Source organism: Melanotaenia boesemani, chromosome 1 (genome assembly GCF_017639745.1).
Source record: "Melanotaenia boesemani isolate fMelBoe1 chromosome 1, fMelBoe1.pri, whole genome shotgun sequence".
Classification (NCBI taxonomy): Eukaryota; Metazoa; Chordata; class Actinopteri; order Atheriniformes; family Melanotaeniidae; genus Melanotaenia; species Melanotaenia boesemani.
The window spans coordinates 40461519-40486231 of record NC_055682.1 but is presented as its reverse complement, the minus strand read 5'-3'; the positions used below and the strand labels follow the sequence as shown (position 1 = coordinate 40486231).

Sequence of the window (24713 nt, the reverse complement as noted above, 5' to 3'; positions counted from 1 at the left end):
ACGAGTCATTGTGCAGAACTACACAGGCTGCTGGATCCATTTGATTTGAGTCCGGTATGTCAGATTTTTAGGGGTGGCCTGAGTACCCAGAGAGAACACACTCCACACATTTTCTCTTCTTCAGATCATCTGTAATCTAGAAATGCTTGTGTGTGAACATCCCAGTAAAGACTCAGGCCAACAACCATCAAAGTCACGTAAACCCTTTCTTCCCCATTCTGTCGCTCAGATTGAACTTCAGGTCTTCTCCATTTCTACATGACAAAATGCACCGAGTTGCTGCCAAGTGATTGGCTGATTACATTTATGTGTTAACATGTGTTTATATATATATATATATATATATAATATGTATATATATATATACAATTTACTCAGTTGTGTTTGTCAGACAACGTTGTGTATTATATGATGATGGGGACCAAAGCCTGACAGGGCACCTGTACAATGGTGACAGTTTTAATAGTATAAAAGGATTTTTGAGGGTTCAGACTTGGTTTTATGGTTAAAGTCAGACATTCTTTAGTAAAGGTTAGTGTAAGAAATATTCTGTTGAAGTGTGTGATTTTGTTTTACCTACCTACATATTCAGAACATTTAGCTCTATTTTTTGATTAATGTGTCATTCAAATTATGTTTGTTCAAATATTAGACTACAGGCATGCATGTGTGTGTATTTGTGTGGTAAATTGTCTCCACCTTTCTAGCCAAAGACCATCAATCAAACAGCTGTGTTAGAAAGCCTATTAGGTCTTTGCCTGCAGGTAATAGCCACATCCTGCTTCCAGTTTACTTCCTAACTGGGAGTATTTGCTGAGGACTTTGGAAATAAAGGTCTTACAGGAACATCAGGCCACAACTGTGATGACAGATCAACCAACACAGCACTTAAAAGCAGAGACCCGCAGGGCTGTTCGTAGCACTTAAACAGTCCTATTGTTTAAATGTGCCCTTTGTGCCTTTGGGCAAGGCGGTACCATATAGCAAACATCTCCAAGCCAGATCTTTCATAACCTAAAGGGTGGAGAGAAGAGATATAAATTATACTCCTCCTAAACAAGGATGTTTACATAATTCAGCTTTAATCTAGCTGAATGCGTCAGTCAGGGTATGTTTTCATGACTTCCAGCACAAAGAAACACACACAGCGAAGGAGTGGCCATCTTCCACCAGAGAGCCAGCTCTGATGTCCACATTGTCCCTGAAAAACGTCCCCCTCTGAGACAGAGACAGCTGAGTTCATCTAGAAGAAATCCTGTCATAAAATGAATCAGAAAAAGTCAGTAACTGAGAGTTTGGTGGATTATTTATTTGTAGCAACAATAAATCTGATACTGTTGAAAAGTCTGTTTATTAAATAAAATTGGAACCACATTTGTAAGGAAAATGCATCTGTGGGATGAGCAGCAGAGTTGAGTATGTGGGTCATGAAAAACTGTCCAAATCTTCTCTGCTAATGAACAGCTGCTCGTGCTACTGCCTGTCATGCCCATCAGGCCCGTTCGGGATGATGTCAGCAACCCGGACGTGTGGAGGAACGTTAAGTTCAGAGATGAGTCCAGATTCTCCCTACAGGAGTATAACAATTCTGTACTTTAAATAAAACATATGTTTATAAAGTAACATTTTCATTTGGGATTAAGTTTATTTCCCTATAGCAAACCCAGGTCACCTCCATATGAGAATGTTTGACACATTCTGGTTCATATAAAATAACACCAGTCAATCTGTTCATTAAAAAAACAAAAAAAACTTTTCAACGTAGCATCGATGCTGCTGAAAACAGTCCAGAACCAAAGAAGGTGACAGTAGACTGTAAAATTCTGTCAGTGTTACAGTGAAAATGTTCAATTGGAATTTCCATCCATGAACTGCAGCCAACCTACGACATGATGTTTGTGATGTGGGTAGAAAGTAGCTCTTGGTAACAACTGCACGAAGCCAGAACATCTCCAGCAGCATCTCAACAGAAACATCACTTCATCTAAAGTCCTGTAGTCTTCTTCTGTGGTGTAATTGCTCGTAGCTAGTACCAAATAAACTCCTCGCCATTGCTAAAGACCTCCTCCTTAAGTGATGCTGGACAAAAACGCAGTGAAAGAACTAACCAGATAGCAAAAATCATTCTCTGTAATCCACTTCCAAGCCAACAACTGACACCTATAACCCACGTCCAGGACTGTAACTAACATCTGGACCACATCTGGCCGTAATTCAGCCAGAAGTGACCCAGATGAGACCCAAAATGTCACATTTGTCTGATGTCACAGATTACTGCAAGAGAGTTCAATGAATGACGTTGAACAAGGTGTGGGAACTTTCCACTCATTTCCACTCCACTGATAGATAATTTATATTCAAGATGTTCAAAACATGTTCTTTTAAAATGTTTTACATTTGAATGTGCTTCTTTAGTCACAAGTTTCAAGCAGGGCTTGTATATCATGGACTGAGTCACTGTGGCTTATTTACGCAGGTTCTCCACTTTAACACAAGCTCAGCAATTCTCCTCCTCCTTAGAGAAACACACTTCATGTTTACCTCTGAACACTGTGGAACATTGTGCTCACTCTCCAAACCAGCAGCTGAATGAATCAGTTCTTAATAGTAAACCACAGCTGGACCCACAAGTCCTCCTGTCCTGGAGAAACAGATTCGGGAAGTGAACCCAGTAACAGGTTTGTTGGTCCACCCTGGAAAACATTAAGTATACCAATAGGTTTTAAGATTATGGGGAACCCACATTTCTTTGGGTATATTCCTGCAGTGTGGCAGGTGGAGGTAAAACTGAATGTTCAGCAGCTGGTACATAATTCACTTTAAGATGTTTATATATATATATATATATATATATATATATATATATATATATATATATATATATATATATATATATATACACACAATAATATTTTATTATTATTTAATTATTTTTCAGTTACTGTCCATTTCAAAATTATTTCTGGTGAGAAATGAGTGAAGGCTTTCTAACATCTGGTGACTCCATTGGTCAGAGCAGGAAGCTGGAAAAGAGCTGGCTACCAGATTAATATGAGCAGACCAGGATGATGGAATCTCTGTACATCAGGGGTCTGCAGCTGACCTGTGAAGGATCTAAAGAACCATTAACTGACCTGCAGTTTTCTAGTGTTGGAAAAGCACCATTTAAACCCAACGAAAAACTTCATCCACCACTTCATCCACCACATCATCCACCACATCATCCATCACTTCATCCACCACATCATCCACCACATCATCCATCACTTCATCCACCACATCGTCCACGACTTCATCCACCACTTCATCCACCACATCATCCACCACTTCATCCACCGCTTCATCCACCACATCATCCACCACTTCATCTACCACTGTAGTCACCACTTCATCCACCACCTCATCCACCACTGTAGTCACCACTTCATCCACCTGCAGCTGAGCTCGCTCCAGTCTGAATCAATATTTGTGTGAAAGGCAGAACCAGCAGAGTTGATTCATCATGAGGCTAATATTTACTTTCATAATTTCACAGCTCTGTTTGAAAGCCCAGAACTGATTGAGAGCCACAATGTTAATATTTGTTCAGATGAGAAACGTGGGCTGCATGGTGGTTAGCGCCACGGCCTCACAGCAAGGTCGCTGGTTTGAGCCTCGGCTGGGGGGGGGTTCGAACTTTGGGCGCGATGGCCTTTCTGCATGTCACTTTAAATTCTCTCTAGGGGTGAGTGTGAGCGTGAAAAATGGTTTCTCTCTCTCTGTGTTGGCCCTGCAATGGACTGGTGACCTGTCCATGGTGTACCTGTCTCTCACCTGTTAATGGTGGGTTAGGCTCCAGCTTACCCGCAACCCTTAATGGATGAAGCAGTACAGATAATGAATGAACGGATGAGAAAAGCTTTCATAACAAGGACTTCTTCTTTACCAAAACTGTGAGACAGAGAAGCTGAAGGTCAACAGCACAGTCTTAGAAAAACTTTCCCAGCTGTAATAACCTGTTTTCATCCTTAATTCCCACCTTTCATCAGGTAAACCTGTAGGATGATCTAAAGTGATCATTCCTGTTTTCAACTCTCTCCTGATCTCTGCTGCGTTGAGTTGGTGGTTATCTCTTAATATCTTGATCCTTTTGATCAGCTGTTGTTTTTAATTATCTGTGAAAATAAAGCTGACATTTCAAACAGCATCTCTCAGACGAAACAGAACTCAGATCTCCATCCAATTCAATTCAGCTTTACTTGTATAGCATAAATTCACAACAAAGTCATTTCAAGACACTTTACAGACATTATCAGTTCAGCCCAATTCATTATAATCCAAATTAAACAAATCCATTATATGATCCATAGCAGTCTAATTTATAATAACTGTGTCCATATAAACCTGTAGTTCCTGAACTGTTTCTGCAGGCCCCATTTTCACTGACACCAAAGATGTCAAGCCTCCATTCTGAGAGACAGTGGAGAGAAAAACCTCCATCAAGACCTAGAACCAGGAAGAAAAACCTCCATCAAAACTTAGAACCGGGAAGAAAAACCTCCATCAAAACCTAGAACCGGGAAGAAAAACCTCCATCAAAACCTAGAACCGGGAAGAAAAACCTCCATCAAAACCTAGAACCGGGAAGAAAAACCTCCATCAAAACCTAGAACCGGGAAGAAAAACCTCCATCAAGACCTAGAACCGGGAAGAAAAACCTCCATCAAAACCTAGAACCGGGAAGAAAAACCTCCATCAAAACCTAGAACCGGGAAGAAAAACCTCCATCAAAACCTAGAACCGGGAAGAAAAACCTCCATCAGAGTCAGAACCTGGAAGCATGACCATTTGCTTGGACCGATCGAAGTGTGTTTGACCAAAGTTCATTCTCTATTAGAGAAAAAAAAACAACTTTATTTTAAAGACATTGTGACAAGAAGTGGAGAAATTAGCAGAAGCTCTGAAGTGGACAGAACTTGTGTTTTTCTTACATTCCCACATAACTGCTTGGAGTTTGAACTGTGTTTGGTTTGGATGCCGATGCTTGATCGTGTCTTTTAGCTGAGTTTCTCCTGTCATGTTGCTATGCTACGTGTTAGCATTGCTGCTTCCTGGTGTCTGCAAACATCTTCTGGACTGTAGGATCTCATGCCGCCTCCTGTATAGGAGTCTAGTCAATATGAAGCTCATGGATTGAAGGTTTTCATAACATTACCATCTTCACTCAGCAGGCAGTAAAATCTTCATGTTGGAATTTAAACATTTTAGTTAAACCTTGACTGAATTGCTATTTTAAAAACATTATGCTTGAAAAGTTTTGATCTGTGTCTATGAACTGCTTTGAGCGTCTGAAGAGGAGATTTCTGCAGGACATTTCTAGTCTGAGCCTGATGTTCACGTCATTTGTTCTGTTTAAGATTCTGCTTAGCAAAGCCAACAAGCTAACACGTCAGGTCACCTGGGGACAACCACACCTGGAGACTGTCTGCAGTGTGATTGGCTCCTTCACTGAGTCAGAAGGTGAAATGAAAGGTCAGAGTTAATGCTCCTCTCAGCTGGATCCGTGTCGTGTAAAGGTGAACACACACAGCTCTGGCCGCTGTCGTCACACCTCTGATGCCACCATGGTGACACGCTAACTGGAAACACACACTCATAATGTCACTTAGCTGCTACTGATTGGGCCTGTATGAACCAGGTCTGGTTAAAGGTTAAAGATCATCTACCGAACTGGAAAAAAGTTTAAAAACTAGACAGGAGATGGATCACCACAGTGTCCTGGATAAAACTGATGTAGAAGAAGAAACATAAATAGAGAAAACAGAGCATGTCGTTGAGTAGAAGCTTGTGATCATCAGTAATTACAACAATGGCAGAAGTCCCTAGCAAACTAACTTTAACTTTAATCTTCCCACAAAGAAATGACGATTTATTTAGCTTTACTTTTGGGCCTGAACATCGTGGATGCAGATCGTGTGTTGACTTCAGCTTTTCTGACAGTGTCAATATATCTGCGGCCATGTTTGTGCAAAAACCATGTTTATCATGTGGAAGGGTAGTTTTCTTACCATTCAGCCCACAAACGATCAATCAGGTCAGATGCTCAGCGGTGGATGTTTCCAGTAACGATGAAAGCAGCTGGTGGTGAATCAAGATGCAACAGATCCAGAGAAGAAGAGTTTTTATTCCTCCTCTGGTCCAGAAAAACAAACTAAAATGCCTTTTTTATGCCGCTAAGTATTCCTAAGTTCTGTCTGTACTTGTATTTAACCTGTGGGAAGAGTGTGAAATCAGCTCAAATAAACTGTAATCATGTATTAAGCGTTTGTGAAAAACCAGAGAAAAATCTGAGCAGGTCTTTTAGGGGGTTGTTGAGGGTTCACTGCAACACTGAGTCCTGTAAACAGAAAAAAATGAAATTCTTTTTTATTTATTTAATGTATGCAGGTATGTAATGACAATAAATTAAGTTTGTTTAATGTTTAATTAATAATGAAAGAATTTAATTAATGTTAAAATAAACAGCTGCTGAGGTTCGACTTTGTTATCAGTGGTGGAAACGCTAGATTATTTTCTATTCATCGGTTTCTTTTCTTTTTGGTGGTTGTGTGAACTTGCAACTGGTTAGTTTCCTCCCAGTAATCAGGAGCCTCTAAGTTTGGAGAACCACACAAACCAACTAGATCATCACTGGGAGCAGGAGCAGAAGAAGAAGAAGAGTCTTCCTCCATCTGGAATTTGGTAGCAGAAATAAGTTCTTCTCTTCTCCAGACTGACAGCGTCCTCTGTAATCTGCCAGTGATAAACCAATAACTCCTTTAAGATGCTGATGCTCCATCACCGAACTAAGAAAAAAAACAGATCAGGAATACAGTGTCTCACAGAAGTGAGTGCATCCTTCACATTATTTCATTCTATCTTTTCATGGGACAACACTACAGAAATTAAACTTTGACATACAGAATATCAAATTTTAGATTTTATAGTTTGATGTCCTGTATGTCAAAGTTTAATTTCTATAGTGTTGTCCCATGAAAAGATAGAATGAAATATTTAAAAAATGTGAGGGGTGTACTTACTTCTGTGAGATACTGTAGGTCATAGGAGACTTTCTTTTCTTATCCTTTCAGGTCATTTTCCTTCACTTTATGTCCTCTGTGTTCCCCATCAGTTAAAAAGAAATAGATTTCTCTTGAAGAACTTTTAAATTTCAATTTAAATATTTCTTCTTGTTTGATGAGGATAAATTTATTAACCTTTGACTGTAGTAGAAGACAAAAGTCCTCCCAAAACAGTAGATAATGAATGTTTTTCTCTATTTTTAAATTAACTACCAAAAACATAGTTATTCAAATATTTTAGTCCTTTAAAGGCCAATTTAATGACACGATGTCACTGTTTTTATGAAAGAATAAACATACTGAGTCATTTTCCACGTATACATTCATGTCGGGGCAGCAGATTTATAGAATCTATTTATGTATTTATTAGTTTATTTTTCTAAAGGTCTTGAATATACTGAAGGTTTAATCTGTAATGTTTTAAAGTTGTTTTATTGAGCGGACATTTTTGGACCTGAAATTAATGTAAAACCTTTTCATGCATGAATTAGAGGTTGTTTATATACTATTTACAACTTTATCAGACATATACAGTGATGCTTTTTATTTCTAAATCCTGTTTTACTTTTTATTCATTTAATTTATTTTGATACATTTTTCAAACAAATATTTATAAAATAAGGTTTAAATATTTCTATATATAAATATTCTACAAAAAGAATATCATTTTCATTGAGACGTAATTACTTTGTTTGCATTTATCTACTGGCAGATTATGGGATGACTCACTGATGTCCACTGAAATAATAAACCATCCACACCCATCGACAACTGTGATGGACACTATGCATGAATAAGATAAAATCTCTGCAACAAAACAATAGTAATGCATCAAAATCAATATTGTTACTAACTTTTAGAACATTATAACCTGATCATAAAAAAAATCCCAAAATGAATTATATGTAAAGTAACTCATTTTAAATGAATATTTCTTCATAACAGTGATGGCATGTAATGAAACTGGCTTAAGGGTTAAAATAATGAGCATGTTTGGTATTTTATCACAGGAACTGAAGCTGATTGACAGATTTGGATCTTTAGCTGCAGGTTTTCATCATGCAGCGCCGAGCATCATATTTGCCAGGAGAAGCTCTGGTCCAGCGGCTGCCCCGCGGCGTCCTGCCCGCTGACGGAGGTGGAAACCTGTTTGCTGAGTAAACAAACTCTAATCTTTGACTCCACCTGGACTGGGACGTTATAAAAGGACTCGACCTCCAGGTGAGTCTCCTCATCGTCAGTCAGCCCATCGACCAGCATGGGTGCCAAAGGACTCCACCTGCCGTCATGGCTCATCTTCCTGATGCTGCTGGACGGCTCCTGGACTCAGACCGGTAAACCTTCTACATCCCTGGTCACATGACCTTCTGGATGATTTTAGGATTTCTGACGTCTTGCTTCATTTCCTGCTGTCTTTTAACTTTAAAGTATTTTTTAAACTAAATTATAGAAAAGTTTTTGTTGCAGTTACAAACTTTTCTGCATACCAAAGATGGTGAAGATGACAGTGTAGGACTGTTTCCTGTTACATATTCAAGAGAGAAATTCTTCTTCAACTTGATCTCATTTAAATTATTCATCTGTTTATCCTTCCTGCCTGAGACTTAGTGTCTGTAAATGCCAGTGAAAGGGTTCAAATAAAAAAAGAAAATATTTAAAGTAAAGGGAAGTTGGCAATGAGGGTTTATTTGTATCACACACTTCAGGAATTTCCACATCCACCACACCTTTACAAATTTTAAAATAAAAAACAAAAGAGAAAAGATAAAAAAAAAAACATTAGATAAAAACAGTATTTTAACAAGTTTAAATATTCAAGCTTAAAAGAAACAGCAGATTTAGACTTTTAAATAAAAACTGTTTAAATAAAAACAGTTCAGTCTGGATATTTTGGATTTTCCATCATGTGGAATAAAAATGTGTAAAATATAAATTTCTATATTTACGTTAGTATATATTTCGCTCTGTTAAAGTCAGAACATATTTAATCAGTTCTTGTCTGATTTCATTATTAAACAACTATACTGAATAAATAATTTCACCTTTTCCTTCACTAGATGCTTTTCTTTCTATACATTCATCCATATTTTCCTAAATCCTTTTTAAAGCATCAGATCAGAGAACCGACTGTATCCGAGGGATTAGTCTCCTCTTGTTGACCAGATCTGAGAACATGACACGAACACAACATGAACGAGTCTTTTTCAGCCCTGAACGGGGAAAAACTGGTTTAACTGACTCGATCCAGTCTTTGGTCTCATTGTGTTGAAATGAAGAGTCATAAATATCTAAAACATAAAGTACAAACTGGAAAAATGTAAAAACAGTGAATGAGTAAAGATTTCTTCTGTCTGCTGCAGTGAACATCTTCCATCCTCTCAACACACTCAGCCTCAGCTCAGGTAATCATTCTCATCGTTTCCTCTTCGCTCATTTTAATTAAAACAAATGTTGGATTTTTTGTGTTATTTTCTAAAATTCTTCTTTTGTTTAGCTAATGCGTCTCACCTCGGCCGAGTGTGCACGACCTGGGGGAACTATCACTTCAAGACCTTTGATGGAAATTTCTTCCAGCTGCCGTCCACCTGCAACCACGTCCTGGTGTCGGACTGTAAGAACAGCTACGAGAGCTTCGTCATCCAGATGAGGCGAGGCGTCTTCAGCAGCATCCCCACCATCAGCAGCATCGTCATGAGGCTGGAAGGTTCTGTGGTGGAGCTCTTCAACAACTCGGTGCTCGTTGATGGAGCCATGTGAGTTCAGCTGGGAATGTGTGAAAACCAAACATACACTCCTTCATCTGAAGAGATGGAAACCTAGTCCCAGCCATTCTTTCCTTTTTAATCAAATCACTTTATTAATGTTTGTTCGTTTAATTATTTGATCATTCCTTTTCTGTTTAAACTGTATGGCGGGTCATAATATAATATAATGAGTTATTAGTGGAGTAATGGCTGACAGCGTCTCAGTCGTGGTGACAGACAAAAAGCCAAGCCAGTCACACCAGACCAGTAAATGACATGTTGGTTGTGGATCCGTGTACGTCCAGTTTGTTCTGTTACAGTTAACCAGTGCCTCAATTTCTTCGAGTTTTTTCCATGTGAAGAAGTCACATGAGAGCAGTTTATTATGGCGTATGTGTGAGGTGGCTCATGGACTGTGGAGGCGGGTTGGGATTGAATAAGTGCTGCCTTCTTCCTTTATTCTCTTTTCACACATTTCTTTCTGTTTTTTTTATGTTCAGATAATAATAAATGGTGATAAACTCCTCTGATCATCGTGACAAACCCAGTTAAATGTTTCCTGGCTTTGTTTCACATGGGAATGAAAACTGATTCAGTGTGTCAGAGGATGTTTTAGTTTCCATAGTTACCGATCAGCTGGATTGATGGTTTCTGGTTGGACAACAGTTTCCTCCTCCTGGACATTTGCTGGTCTTGAACAGGAGATGGTTTGATTCACCTGTGTACAGGTGGCAACAAAACATTCTCTGACACATCAAATCCTTAATTTTCTTCATGTACATGTGGAACAAATTCTGGAAAATAAGGTAATCATGAATAAATCAGAAGAACAACCTGCAGGTCTGAGAGTTTGGAGGCAGCAACTGGTAAAACCTTCTGAAACAGAAACAGATTATTATGTCATGAACTCGAGGAAGGCTGGAAATGAATATTTCCTTCCCTCAGCTGCTCCTTTTTGGTTTACTTTCCTTCTCTTTGTGCAGTTTTCAGTTTAGCCTCCGTCCAGAAGAAGAGCTCCAGCCTTATTTTCCCTCTCGTCTCTTTCAGGGCGTCTCTGCCTCTCGTCACGTTCGGAGTGACCATCAAGAAGACGGAGTCCAGCATCTTTGTTGAATCCAAACTTGGAATCAATGTTATCTGGAACCTGGATGACTCACTGGATGTATGAAGCACGCACACACACACACACACACACACACACACACACACACACACACACACACACACACACACACACACACACACACACACACACACACATTCCTATCCATCATCATGGCCATGCATGTTAACAACACGCTGCTGATGTGATTTCTACACATTTTCAACTGATGGCATGTCGGCTCATGTTTCTATGACTGCGTTAGAAGTCCAGAGCAGGCGGGTAAAGCTGCATGTAACATGTAACGTGTAACTGTAACATGTAACGTGTAACGTGTAACGTGTGCTGGCTGACCTGCTGTTTGTCTTCAGGCGTGTTTCGTGGTGACAGTTACTGAGTAAACAACGTTCTTTTGGCATTTTAAGACATTTTTTTTATTTTTGCAGTTTTTAGCACATTTCTAGGTCATTTGATGGTTATTATATGTTCTTCATTTAAACATCAAAAAGCTGAAATAGAAATAAATGTAATAAATTTATGGTGCCCCAGCAGCCTGTATATTAAGGCATTTATTTATTTATTTATTTATTTATTTATTTATTTATTTATTTATTTATTTATTTAATAGTGCATCTTATAACCTCTTAATAAAGATATAACGTGGGATAAACATCATCAGCCAGAAGTCAGAAAAGCTCCTGACATTTTTCAGAATAAATAACAGAAAATCCATCAGCTGGAAAACTAACAGCCCTCCTGTAAAAAAACACCCCAAACCAGCAGCTCAGCTGTGTAGAGCTCAGAGATCAGATGTTAACACTCTGATGTCTTAGTGAAGAACCGAGAACGTGTGAAATAAATAAACGAAGAAATTCTGCAGACAAGCTTTGGATGGTAACGTGTGGGTTCATATGTCGTCTTTACAGATTGAAATTGATGATAAATATCAGGACCAGACCTGTGGACTGTGTGGAAACTTTGACGGCATCGCCAATGACTTCATGAGAGATGGTAAGATCTTTTTTCAATGTGAGGAAATGTGACTGAATCTGAGCATCAGGTGGTCCTGCAGCGCTGCAGACATGTCTCACATCAGCACTGACCCAGTCAAACACTGTAAAGCTCCTGAAGAGGAAGCTGAGAGCAGTTTATCACCTCTGTGGTCACAACTCTCTGATGGAGACTAGAAAACCTCACCAACAAGCTCTGTGGTACATCAACCAATCAGAGAGGAGCTTCAGACTGTTACTGATTTTACCTTAAAACTCTAAAACTTTGTGGTTAGATCAACTTCTTTGGAATGACGCAGGGAAAAAACCTGCCTGAGCAGAACTTCTGTAGAACCCAAACCCAGTCAGAACCGAACAGAAACATGACTCAGCAGCGACAGAACGGGACCATAAAATGCTAAAAGTAGAAAACACTTGGTTCAGTTCAGCATTTATTGGTGATGTCTGTTTTTATTTCTAAACTGTCTGCACCCCCGTTCAATCTTCATCATCATCTGCAGGAGTTCTGCTGTCTGTGACCAACTACGGTGAGACCTACAAGGTGAACGGACCCACGGAGACCTGCGTGGAGCCCGATCTGAAGCCTGTGCAGAGCTGTGGAGACAAGGTACCTCCTCACCTTCCTGGTTAACGTAACATGATAAATGTTTGTTATTCTGAGCCAAAACAACATCAGTGCTGCACAATAAACAGCATTTATTTGGTTTTATAACTTTGGATCTACATTTTCATCAGTTCCCTCTCCGTACTTATGAAAGCATCATTAACGCATTTTAATTGTGAGGACTTTTTGCGAGCAGAATTACTCATACACGCCAGAAGATTAAAGCCAGTGACAGATGAAGTGAGTTCCTCTGCTCATCTTGTTATGATGATGTTTTGCTGGAAAACCTGCATCCTGTTTCCTCCTGATGCATCCTCTCTGCAGACCACATGGGAGGCAGCAGAAGGTCCAAAGATAAAACTTTACAATCATTTCATTGTATTGTCAAAAAGAAGAAACATGGCTGATTCTCATGTTCACTTCCTCAAACACTCTCAGGAGTTCATGAAGTCCAAACTGTCAAAGCTAAATAACTGGTAACTGGACACAACGAGTCAAGCAGCTTGATAGAAGCTGTGAGAAGAGTTGTGTTCCTGAACCTCCCTACAGATCTGAGTGGAACGTGAAGACCATCATCACTCTGAGGCTGGTTCTGTTCATGTCAGCTTTATCTATACAGCACCAAACACAATACACAACAAAGTCACTTTTACAGATACAGTCCAGTTCATTTCCGCCCAGTTATGATCCGACTAAAACAAATCCATCTCATGATCCACATTAGTCCAGTTCATAAAAACTGAGATCATAAAAATAATAAGCGAGCTAAGGAAACCAAAGATTGATTCAATCCTCCATCCTGAGCTGCATGAGGAGACAGTGGAGAGGAAAACCAGAACCAGGGGGGACAGCCGTCTTCCTGGACTGGCAGGAGGTCGAGAGGACAGGAAAGAGGGGGAACCAGCAGCATGACTCTAATCCAGGGATTCCTCCTGAGAAAGAAGAAGAGAACAGCAATGTGAGATATTTCTACATGGAGAGTAAAGAGAGCAGAGAGCAGCCCAGTGCATCATGGGATGCCCCCCAGCAGCCTCGGCCTCTACCAGCAGGACTAAAGGATGGATCAGAGTCACCAAGCCAGACCTGCTTTAAGATTTATCAGGAAGGAAAGTTTGAAGATGATCTGAAGGTAGAGAGTGGGTCTGATAGCTGAAGGCTCTGCCTCTCGTTCTACTCTTAGGACCTCGAGGAACCACCAGTAAACCTGCAGTCTGAGAGTGAAGCTCTGATGGGAAAAATCTGGAGCCCTGAGATCTTTAAGATCCAGTTTTTCCTCACAGATACAGACTAAATAATCTGCAAACAAAGTGTTTATGAATCTTTGATGCTTCTTCCTCCAGAGCTTCTGTGACCAGACATTCTCCAGTGCTCCGTTCAGCAGCTGCCAGAACCTTCTGGATGTGGATTCCTTCAGTCAAGCCTGTATGGCAGACTTGTGTAACTCTGCAGACAACTCTGACGTCCTCTGCAGCACCATCTCCGAGTTCTCCAGACAGTGTGTCCATGCAGGGGGACAACCACAGCCGTGGAGGAATGAGACCTTCTGCTGTAAGGATGTCCATCACAGCTCCTTCAACCTTTACTTCTGCACAATAGTTGGATTGTCAGGGACACCACAAAGCTGATTCTTGTTTTCCTCCCAGATAAGAAATGTCCATACAACATGGAGTTTTTGGAGTGCAGCAGCTCCTGTCCGGACAGCTGCTCCAACCCTCAGGCCAGTCTGACATGCCATGGTCACTGCCACGATGGCTGCAGCTGCCCTGCAGGTACAAACACACCTGCAGCCTTCCCCCTGTCTCATTCATGCATCAGTACTCAAATACAAATCTTTATTTAATCTCAGGAACGGTGTTCGATGACATCGGAGACAGTGGCTGTGTCGCTGTGGCTCAGTGTCCATGTGTGCACAACAGCAGCATCTATCAGTCTGGAGAGTCCTACTCTCATGGCTGCAGATCCTGGTAAGATCACAGTCTGGGACACTTACTGTTCATTTACACCTAAAATGAGAAAATCCAGATTTAGTCACATGTTCATCTGCTGCTGCACAGCAGATTATCGCCAACAGGGGATTCAGATTTTATCTGGATGTAGAATTTTCTCAATATAAGATGACAAGTTCCCTTTAATTAAAGCTCCTCCGTTTAATGATGAGGATGAAGCCGTTTCCATTCAGAGATTTACTGAGATTAATCCAGCTTTTTCAGAACTCATATTTCATGTGCTGTTGTTTGCAGTGTTTGTGAGAGTGGCCAGTGGGTGTGTGAGGAGGAAAACTGTCCAGGAACCTGCTCTGTGGAGGGGGGAGCTCACATCGACACCTTTGATGGAAAAGTCTACACCTTCCACGGAGACTGCTCCTACGTCCTGGCAAAGGTAGACAACACCTCTCTGTACTTCACACTCCGACTTACCCGACGTGACGCGAGGAGCATGGATTGGTTTTCTGATGGATGATGATGTGTGTGTGTGTGTGTGTGTGTGTGTGTGTGTGTGTGTGTGTGTGTGTGTGTGTGTGTGTGTGTGTGTGTGTGTGTGTGTTGCAGAGTAACGACTCTTCTTACACGGTGCTGGTGGACCTGGTGAAATGTGGCCTGACGGACAGCAGGACGTGTCTCAGAGCTGTTACTGTGGCCTTGGACAACAACTTTGTGGTAAACCTTCATTTCTGCTGTTCCAGATGTTTATTTATTAACAAAAAGGAGTCACATCTAACCCACAAACAGCTCCAGGCCTCAGCATGAAGCCTCTTCTGTCCTTTTAGGACAAGACTGAAATATTTTTGTGGCCAAAAATGGAGAACAAGGACCGATTAAAAGAATAAATAAATAGATGAGAAGTAAAGCTTCCCGTTGGTGTCACTGAAAGCACCACAGCTGTTTCTCTCAGACATGCTGGTTGCAACTGTAAGATAAATTAAACCATCATCATCCTTAGGATGAGCCTTGAAACAAGTTTTATTTAAACTCTTGATAAGCAGTCGTGGCTGAACCTTTCCAACCTTATCTGGAGGTGATTGGAGGAGGATTTTCAGACTGATCAAGCATCACTTTTTACTAAAGTCCAAAGATTTTTACCAAAGTAAATCCACCCAATATTTTGTATAATTCTGTAAAAACTGACAAACCAACAGGACTGAACTCCAGTCATTAACCTGCTGGATTCATTCGGATTAAACCACATGAATCAGATGAGAAAACCAGAGATCTCTGTGAAAACTTTTGGATTTATGTCTGATCTAAATCTAAATCTAAAGTGTGTCTGTCCACAAAACACCAGGTCATGAAAATTCAAGCGTCTGGACAAGTCTACATCAACAACATCCTCTCTCAGCTTCCTCTGTTTACATGTGAGTTTATCCCGATTTTCCAAACCACAAACACACACACACACACACACTTTATTCTGAAGATGAGGCTGGAGCCTTTCTCACCTGGAACTGGGTTCGACTGGACGGATTATTCCTCCACCACAGACACTGAATCCCAGTTAATGTGACCTTCATGGAAACCTGACATCAGGTGAACTTGAGAAACTCTCCAGCCTCTGATCTCTGGAACATTGTAAGGGACAGAACTTAACGCCATCATGTCCATCATGTAAGAAATTCTAAAAAAAGCCCAGAGGATCCATCTTTGCATTAAAACGAGCTGTGGATAGATGACCACAGACTCTAACAGTCTCATCTTCGGACAGCTTAGCGTTTAACATCTTCTGACCTCTGCAGCTGAGCTGAGCGCCTTCAGGCCATCTTCCTTCTACACCCTCATACAAACCAAGGTGGGCATCCAGGTGATGGTCCAGCTGTCCCCCGTGATGCAGGTCTTCATTTCAGCTCATCCATCCCTCAGAGGAAGCACCTCTGGTACGCCTCCACCTGTTTACCGTGAAGCTTCACGTGCTGTTGAGCTGTCTCTGAAAACAGATCAGTTAGGTTTGATGTGTTACAGGTTTGTGTGGAAACTTCAACAACATCATGACTGATGACTTCAGGGTGCTCAGTGGGCTGGTGGAGGGCACCGCCGCAGCCTTCGCCAACTCATGGAAGACCAGGGCCAGCTGCCCCGACGTCTTAACACGCTTCGGGAATCCTTGCAGCCAGGACATCAGCAGAGGTAACAGATGAAGCTGTGACTACACCGCTCCATGTTCAGGATGTCTGCTCTTCTTCTTCACTTCTGCTTGTTTCTGTATCTCAGAGAATTATGCCCAGTACTGGTGCTCCATGTTAGCGGATCCCCAAGGAGTGTTTGCTCCCTGCCACTCCATCATCAGCCCCAGCACGTACAAAGACGTAGGTTTAACCACTCACACACACACACACACACACACACAAAGGCATGATGGCGAATCTAACTCTTGTTGATCCATGCCAACCGTGTCTCCTCCCAGAACTGCATGTATGACAGCTGTAACTGTGAGAAAAGTGAGGACTGCATGTGTGCCGCTGTCTCCTCGTACGTCTACGCCTGCTCAGCTGCAGGAATCCACCTCAGCGACTGGAGGTCCACCATCTGTGGTGAGGAACACCTGAGATTCTAACAATGGCAGCTGTTCACTGAACTGAATCTCAGACCAGAACCAAACCTGCTGGCGGATTCAGATTCAGAGACCAAGTTTCCTTTAGTTTAGTTTATTTATTCCTGCAGCAAATCAATAAAAACAAACCAAAAATAATCCAAATACAAGAGTAAAAAGGAGCAAAAAAAAGGAAAATAATGTGTGAGTTTCCGCTTTTTTACATAACAACTGAGACACAGAGAAACAAAACACAAAGTTAAATCAGTCGAGGCTTTTATGTCCGCTCACATCTACCTGCCCACAAACAACAAAACAAAACCCTGAACTTTTACATCTTTCTAAAAGTATTCTTTAAACGAATCCTCTGTAATATCCAGGTTTTTCCATAAATAATTCATTTAAATCTGGCTTATTAAAGACCTTTGTTCATTTTAAGTTATATTTACTCTTTCATCAAATCTTTTCTGGATATTTGATGGTAATGTGTACTTTTAATATGAAAATACATTTAAGCACTACCTAAGATTTTTGAACCCTTTTTCTGTAAATGAAAGTTTTGGTGAATGAATGAAGTTTTACGAGCTTCTACAGGGCAGATTTAATCCTTTGTTACTAAAGAAATCTTTACCCATGTGTAACTTAATTGTTTTAGATGTTTTCATTTTTGTGGTATTTCCACGTTAAACTGTTATCACTCAAAACATCCAGAAACTTTTTGTTTCCTTTCCTCCTAAAACAGCAACCAGGTCAGTCGTGTGGACGTGTTAATGAAAATCATGTTTTTTCCAGTTCAGTGAATTTATTTATTATTTTTTTAACCTGTCCTGTCAAGCATCATAGCAGCAGAATGGTAGTCTGGTTGCTTGATTGTGCCAAACAAATTTGCTTTGCCAAGTGGAAGCTTATAAGGCTTCTCTTGATGATCTGATAATCGGTGAACTTATTTCTGTCAAAACATCTTTTCATTGTTTTTAAATCCGTTTAAAGCCCATCTACACCTGCAGATAAACGACGTGGAAACGTTAATTAACACTTCCGTCCCAACAGGAAAATTCAGCGAATCCTGTGCAGCAGAAACGGTGTACGCCTACAACATGAGCAGCTGCGGTCGGACATGCCGCTCCCTCAGCCAGGCCGACTACTCCTGCCAGGCCGGCTTCCCCACGGTGGACGGATGTGGCTGCGAAGAGGGGACCTACATGAACGAGGACGGCCAGTGTGTGTCCAGTGCAAGTTGTCCCTGCTACGATAAGGACAGCATTATTCCTTCTGGAGAGGCTATCATCAAAGACAGCGCCACATGGTAACTACAGCCAGCTGGCTCTGAATGCAGAGGAGGAAGTTTACACTGTCAGATCAGAAAATCTTCATCGTCATAGCAACAAGTACAACGAAATAAAGTGCAGTCACTGTGGTGGTAAAAAAAAAAATATAGATATAATTTACATTTACAAAAGATGAATAAAATGATACACAACTGCACGTTAAACACATTATTATCATTAATAATAATAATAATAATAATAATAATAATATTAATTCCTCACCTCTGTTCCCACAGTGTCTGCAGACATGGAGCTCTCAGCTGTTCAGGAGGAACCCAACAACAAAGTAGGTTTCTTTGTGGTAAATCCTGCTCCTGGAAACAGGAAACAGGTCTAAAGCTTCTGTTGTTCGTCTGACTGACAGACAGTTACTGGAAAAGCTTTTTCAGTTTCCACTTTTAAGTCCTAGATCTCTGCTTTTGACATGCTCATAATAAAATCTGAATTTCTTTTTCTCTAGCCTCGGCATCCTGCGTTGCGCCCATGACGTATTTTGACTGCTCCACTGCTCATCCTGGGGCAACCGGGACTGAGTGTCAGAAGAGCTGCAGCACCGTGGACATGGCTTGTGTAAGTACAGCAGATTTCACCTGTCTCATGGAAATAAATCCATATAGAAGTATGCATGCTGGACTCATGGGCCTCCACTGTGTTGGCTACAGATCAGCACCGGCTGTACGTCGGGCTGCATGTGTCCAGACGGCCTTTTATCGGACGGAGACGGCGGCTGCATCACCGAGACCAGCTGTCCGTGTGTCTACAATGGACAGGTGTACCAGCCAGGACAGACTCTGCAAGTGGACTGCAACACCTGGTCTGTACAGAGCTTTGCAAACACCTCAGCTATGATGTGTGTGAAGAGTTGATGGAACCATATTTAGATGATGAAGCAATAATTTCATTATTGTCTCAATTTGATCAAAGTTCCATGTGATCAATGCAAATCAGCCATAAATAATAAAACCTGTTCCTCATCTAGTCCAGCTGTTTCTCTCCATCTTTGGACTGGCATCTTTTCTGTCTTTGATCTGTTGGTTTTCAAACTTTTTGTCCCACCTTTCTTAAATCTCTCTGTGTGTGTCTGTCTGTGTGTGCACGTGTGTGTGTGTGCCACCCCAGCTCATGCAGCGGAAGGACGTTCACATGTACCAATAACGTGTGTGATGCAGTCTGTGGTATCTATGGAGACGGTCACTACATCACATTTGATGATAAGAGGTTTGACTTCAGTGGACAGTGTGAATACACACTCCTGCAGGTAAGACAACAGATGGACACACCTGCTTAAGGTAATGCTCCAAGCTTACTTACATGTAAATACTCTCACCGTCCACGTTATCAGGACCACCTTCTACCGGGCTGGACCCCCTTTTTAATTCTTGGTATGATAGATGGAACCAGCTGGTGGAAACCTTCCTCAGAGGTTTTGCTCCATCTTGACATGATGGCATCACACAGTTGCTGCAGGTTTGCTGCAGGATCTCTCGTTGCACCATTCTGGACCCTAGAGATGGTTGAGTGTGAAAATCCCAGTAAACACTCAGACCAGCAACCACGTTCAGTCACTTAAACCCTCTTTCTTCCTCATTCTGATGCTCAGTTTGAACTTTAGCAAGTCGTCTTCACCATGTCTACATGCTGCCGTGTGATTGGCTGATTAGATATTTGTGTTAAGGAGGAGGTGAACAGGTGGCGCTGATAAAGTGGACAATGAGTGTAATTTTGTATGTGACAGAATGAACATTAAAGACACTCACTTACAATAAAAGACGTTGTTAACACAGTGAGGAGCAGAATTAGTCCAGAGCATTAATTGCATCAGAGCATTATCAGATGAGACCCATGCAGGCCGAGTTAAACGCCGCTGTATGTATCCTCATCAGGACCACTGCAGCGCTGGCCAGACCACCGGCAGCTTCAACATCATCACTGAAAATGTTCCATGTGGAACCACAGGAACCACCTGCTCCAAGACCATCAAGATCTTTTTGGGGGTAAACGCAGCACTGCACCTGCACGTCTGAATATGACAATCATCAGCATGAATGCTGAGCCAGGATTATGGTTCAAATCGTTTTCATCTAGATGGGATAATTTCACAGTCTTTCATAGAGATTAAATTAACCAAGACTTAATTGTAGTAATAGAATACTATAACAACAGGATTTTCTCACATATTCTTTCTGAACAAGAGTGAATGTTTACATTTTTCACCAAATTTCAGTGGTGCTGAACTAAAACACACATTTCTTTCATGATATCCACAGGATAATGAATTCCAACTCAAAGATGAGGGCTTCCATGTGATAAAGGGGAACATGCAGGTGCTCCCTTCTCAGGTGCAGAAAATGGGCCTTTACCTGGTGGTGACCATAAAGTCTGGGCTGGTTCTCATGTGGGACCAGAAGACCAGTCTCTTCATCACACTCAGCCCAGAGTTCCAGGTAAATTGATTGATGGATATAAGGTGAAGGTGAATTTCAGTTAATGTCAGATGGATTTATTCTCTGGTTTCATCACCAGACACATTCAAACATGTTTTAAATTGTGATGGATAGTTTACCCTTTAGCTGATCTGCGAAGCTTTCCAGACATTTATATCCCATCCAGGAGGTTTACAATGCAAAGTTTATTCAGAGACTATATGTTTAATCCATAATGATCCATGGTAACACCATAATTTATCACATTTTCGTCATAAAAAAATTCAGTTCAGCTTTAATTACAGAGCACTTTAACACAACGTCAGTTAAAACAAAGTGCTGAACACAGCATAGAAGCAAAAGAAATTTTAAAGTAAAATAAAAATGCTAAATAAAAACAAACACTAGAAGTAAAACTAGAAAACAATAAAACACTAAGACACAATAAAACAAGAAAAAACATGATGAAAAAAAGATCACCATCACTACTATGTTGCTAAGAGACCTCTATCTAGACCTGGACACGATGATGAAGCCACTTCCTGTCAGACTTTCCACCAATCAGAGAGCTTAGATTGACGGTAACGTCCAATCAGGAGCAGCCAAAGATCAACCAGTGAGCAGAAAGTTCTGTGTGTGTGTGAAAAGAAGAAAAATAATGCTCCTCTATGGCTGGAATAAAGCCAAGAAGACGTTTCTGATGCACGGTGGCGCCACAAAGCAGCTGAGCTGGAGTTGGTTTAGTGAGGATAGCAGGTAAATAGTAGCAGGAATAACTGGAAATGAGGAAAAAGTGGAAACATGGAAATAGTTTCTGTTGTGTGTTTGTTTCTATAACAATATTTTTTCTCCTGAAAGCCAAGACTTGAGAGAACGATGAGATGAGAAAAGGTTTGGTCACTGTTGGTCTGTGTGTTATTTCTACAAAGTTCTGTTAGTAATAAATTCTGCTTTCTTCTTCTGGTCGACCTTTATGCTGCTATATCTATTCATACATTCATTTTACATCATTTTACCTCCCAATCTGACAGCTGAGAAACATCATGTCTGATGCTGACTGGGATTAAAGGGTTCAGCTGCTACAGACTGGTTTACATAAAAGTAAAAAGAAAATAGAAGCAGGTGGACCAAAAGAAAAAAAGCAAAAACTGGTTATCACTGTGATCAACTACAGCCACGCCTTCAGAGAAACGCTCATCTTCTGCAGCTTTCATCAGTTTTCAGGATAATTTATACCATTTTTCAAAAAGAATATAAAAACTTTAATCTGTGATTTGACTGCTTGTTTGAACCTTTGTTTTATAGACAGAAGTCCACAGAAATGACCTTCAGCTTCTCTGACCAACTTCATTCAGGAGCCAGAACCAGATGTAGAACCTCATGCAGCACCACTCAGTAGAAGCTAAATAGACACATGGTTCCATTATGTTCCATCAGCTTCCTGTTTATGTGACATTTAATGAACTGTAGATCCTGATTGTCCTCTTGAGTCAGTATTGATCAAGGTATCGTGATGGTTTCAACCGTCCAGTACTGGTTTCTGTCCCTGTCCTTTCCACTCTGAGACACTCTGTGATAGAGTCTGGACCAGCGTGGTGAGAAACAACCTATCATTGATGGACAGACTAAACCTTTGGTGGATATTGCTTTTATACCCAATCCTGACACCCTCACCTCTCTTCAGTTAATGTTGTGGTTGGAGAATCTTCCAGAACAATAATATATATTCTATAAATGTTCTGTCTTTCTTTGCCTTCTCCAAATGTGTTGCTGACATCAGATTATAAATACAGTAACATGAAGTTGGTCAGTGAACACATCAAAAACTGTTCATGGTGTCTTCTGTCTGTTAAATAAAGGTTTTTAAAAAAATAACTATTGAAAATGGGTTTTGTGGAAAAGCAGAACTATTATTTTGAGGAAAAAGCAAAGAACAAATTTCTATGTTTCTTCTGCCTCGGTTTAGTCTGACAGAAGTAAATTCTGGTTTTGGTTTCTTCCTCTCAGGGGCAAGTCTGTGGTCTTTGTGGTAACTACGATGGCAACAGTAAGAATGATTTCACCACGCGCTCTCTGGAGACAGTGGAAGATGTTCTGCAGTTTGGTAACAGCTGGAAAGTGTCGTCCAGCTGTCCAAATGCCCAGCTCATCAATGATCCCTGTTCATCCAACCGATACCGGGCCGCCTGGTCTCAGATACAGTGCAGCATCATCACAAGCGTCACCTTTCAGAGCTGTCATTCAATGGTAAGTTTGGAGGGAAAAAAACTACATGGATGCACACCTACAGGAAACCTGTCCACATATTTCAGATGTTCACCCATCACCAATCCATTCCTAATGTTCTTAGCAACCACATGATTTCTACTAGGACATTCCCAGATTTGTACTATTCTGCTGAACAGCACTTATTCTGTGTTTAAGGTTGACCCTGGTCCATACTTTGATTCTTGTGTGAGGGACTCGTGTGCTTGTGACACCGGTGGAGACTGTGAATGTCTCTGCACTGCTGTGGCTGCCTATGCTAAAGCTTGTAACGCAGCCGGGGCCTGTGTTCACTGGAGAACTCCAAAACTGTGCCGTAAGTTTGGCCACCATCACACCAGGAGAGCATGAGCTACAGGGTTTTAGGACAGAATTGAGGCCTGAAATAAAATTAAATAAAAACTCTCAGTTAAGTTCATTTCAGTTTTAGTCTATCTAGTGACATTTTACAAAAGAGAACAACAGACTTTATTTAGGTTTAGTTGCACTGTCATGGAAAGCAGCAGCAGGAGATGAAGGGATTGAACCCAAAAACAGGACTGACAACACCAGAGGCAAGTGGAGGAAGTAAGAAGATTTAATGAAACAAAAGACAACTGAAGACTGAATAACTGATGAATGAAGAAGATGGAAATGACAGGACTAACTGACAGACTGACAGCCGTCACAGGACAAAGGAAAACCTGCAGCACTTATACTGAGGAGCAAAACCCCAGTATCATGCACTATATATTTACATATATATATATATATATATATATATATATGTATATATATATATTATATATAATTATTATTATTGGTATATTAAATATTATATATAGCCCTAACCTAAATGAGAAAAGTATCTTAAACAAAGACATCTTATAGCACAAATATTTGTTTCCTGTAGCTGTTTTCTGTGACTACTACAACTCCCCTGGTGATTGTGAGTGGCACTACAAGCCTTGTGGAGCCGACTGCATGAAGACATGTAGGAATCCATCTGGAAACTGCTCCAAGCTCATCTCCAACATGGAAGGTACAAATTATTTAACATGTCATGTAGAAACTCCAACTTCAGTCATTTTGGTTCAGTTTTAGCACAAGTTTAATCAGTAACTTAAGTAATCAGACTTTTAAAAATCCATCTTATTCCCAGTTATTAACATGTAATAATGGTGCTTCAGGCTGCTATCCACAGTGTCCCCAGTCCCGGCCATTCTTTGATGAGGACACTATGAAGTGTGTAACCTGGGAACAATGTGGATGTTATGATGACAAAGGCAACCATTACAGCATTGGAGAGCAGACTCCATCAGACAACTGTTACACCTGGTATGTCTCCTGAAAAAATTAGAGCTTCAGCATTTCTCCAAGATACATTCTATGTACACAAGCATGGACATGATGCTGTTGATGGTCTATCAATCTATCTATCTATCTATCTATCTATCTATCTATCTATCTATCTATCTATCTATCTATCTATCTATCTATCTATCTGTCTGTCTGTCTGTCTGTCTGTCTGTCTGTCTGTCTGTCTGTCTGTCTGTCTGTCTGTCTGTCTGTCTGTCTGTCTGTCTGTCTGTATATATTTATATGAGACAGAAATTTATCTGTTGTGCATATCACAG

General features: G+C 40.7%; 1 protein-coding gene across 1 annotated transcript in view; it reads left to right on the top strand.

Annotated features, from left to right (window-relative positions):
• The first annotated feature begins 8356 nt into the window (after positions 1–8356).
• The window catches only part of LOC121652658 (mucin-2-like), a 43875-nt gene continuing 27518 nt past the window's right edge, over positions 8357–24713 (top strand). Inside the window, exons 1-27 of the mRNA XM_042005577.1 lie at positions 8357–8434; positions 9461–9502; positions 9595–9853; positions 10892–11006; positions 11873–11957; positions 12457–12563; positions 13901–14108; positions 14204–14329; positions 14407–14524; positions 14801–14939; positions 15110–15217; positions 15843–15912; positions 16291–16428; positions 16514–16678; positions 16763–16857; positions 16956–17082; positions 18132–18387; positions 18646–18695; positions 18870–18979; positions 19072–19223; positions 19529–19667; positions 20293–20403; positions 20677–20853; positions 22840–23079; positions 23257–23413; positions 23990–24118; positions 24267–24414. Of these exons, the coding sequence (XP_041861511.1) occupies positions 8359–8434; positions 9461–9502; positions 9595–9853; positions 10892–11006; positions 11873–11957; positions 12457–12563; positions 13901–14108; positions 14204–14329; positions 14407–14524; positions 14801–14939; positions 15110–15217; positions 15843–15912; positions 16291–16428; positions 16514–16678; positions 16763–16857; positions 16956–17082; positions 18132–18387; positions 18646–18695; positions 18870–18979; positions 19072–19223; positions 19529–19667; positions 20293–20403; positions 20677–20853; positions 22840–23079; positions 23257–23413; positions 23990–24118; positions 24267–24414 (3647 nt within the window). The 5' untranslated portion in view covers positions 8357–8358. The remainder of the gene's footprint in view (positions 8435–9460; positions 9503–9594; positions 9854–10891; positions 11007–11872; positions 11958–12456; positions 12564–13900; positions 14109–14203; positions 14330–14406; positions 14525–14800; positions 14940–15109; positions 15218–15842; positions 15913–16290; positions 16429–16513; positions 16679–16762; positions 16858–16955; positions 17083–18131; positions 18388–18645; positions 18696–18869; positions 18980–19071; positions 19224–19528; positions 19668–20292; positions 20404–20676; positions 20854–22839; positions 23080–23256; positions 23414–23989; positions 24119–24266; positions 24415–24713) is intronic.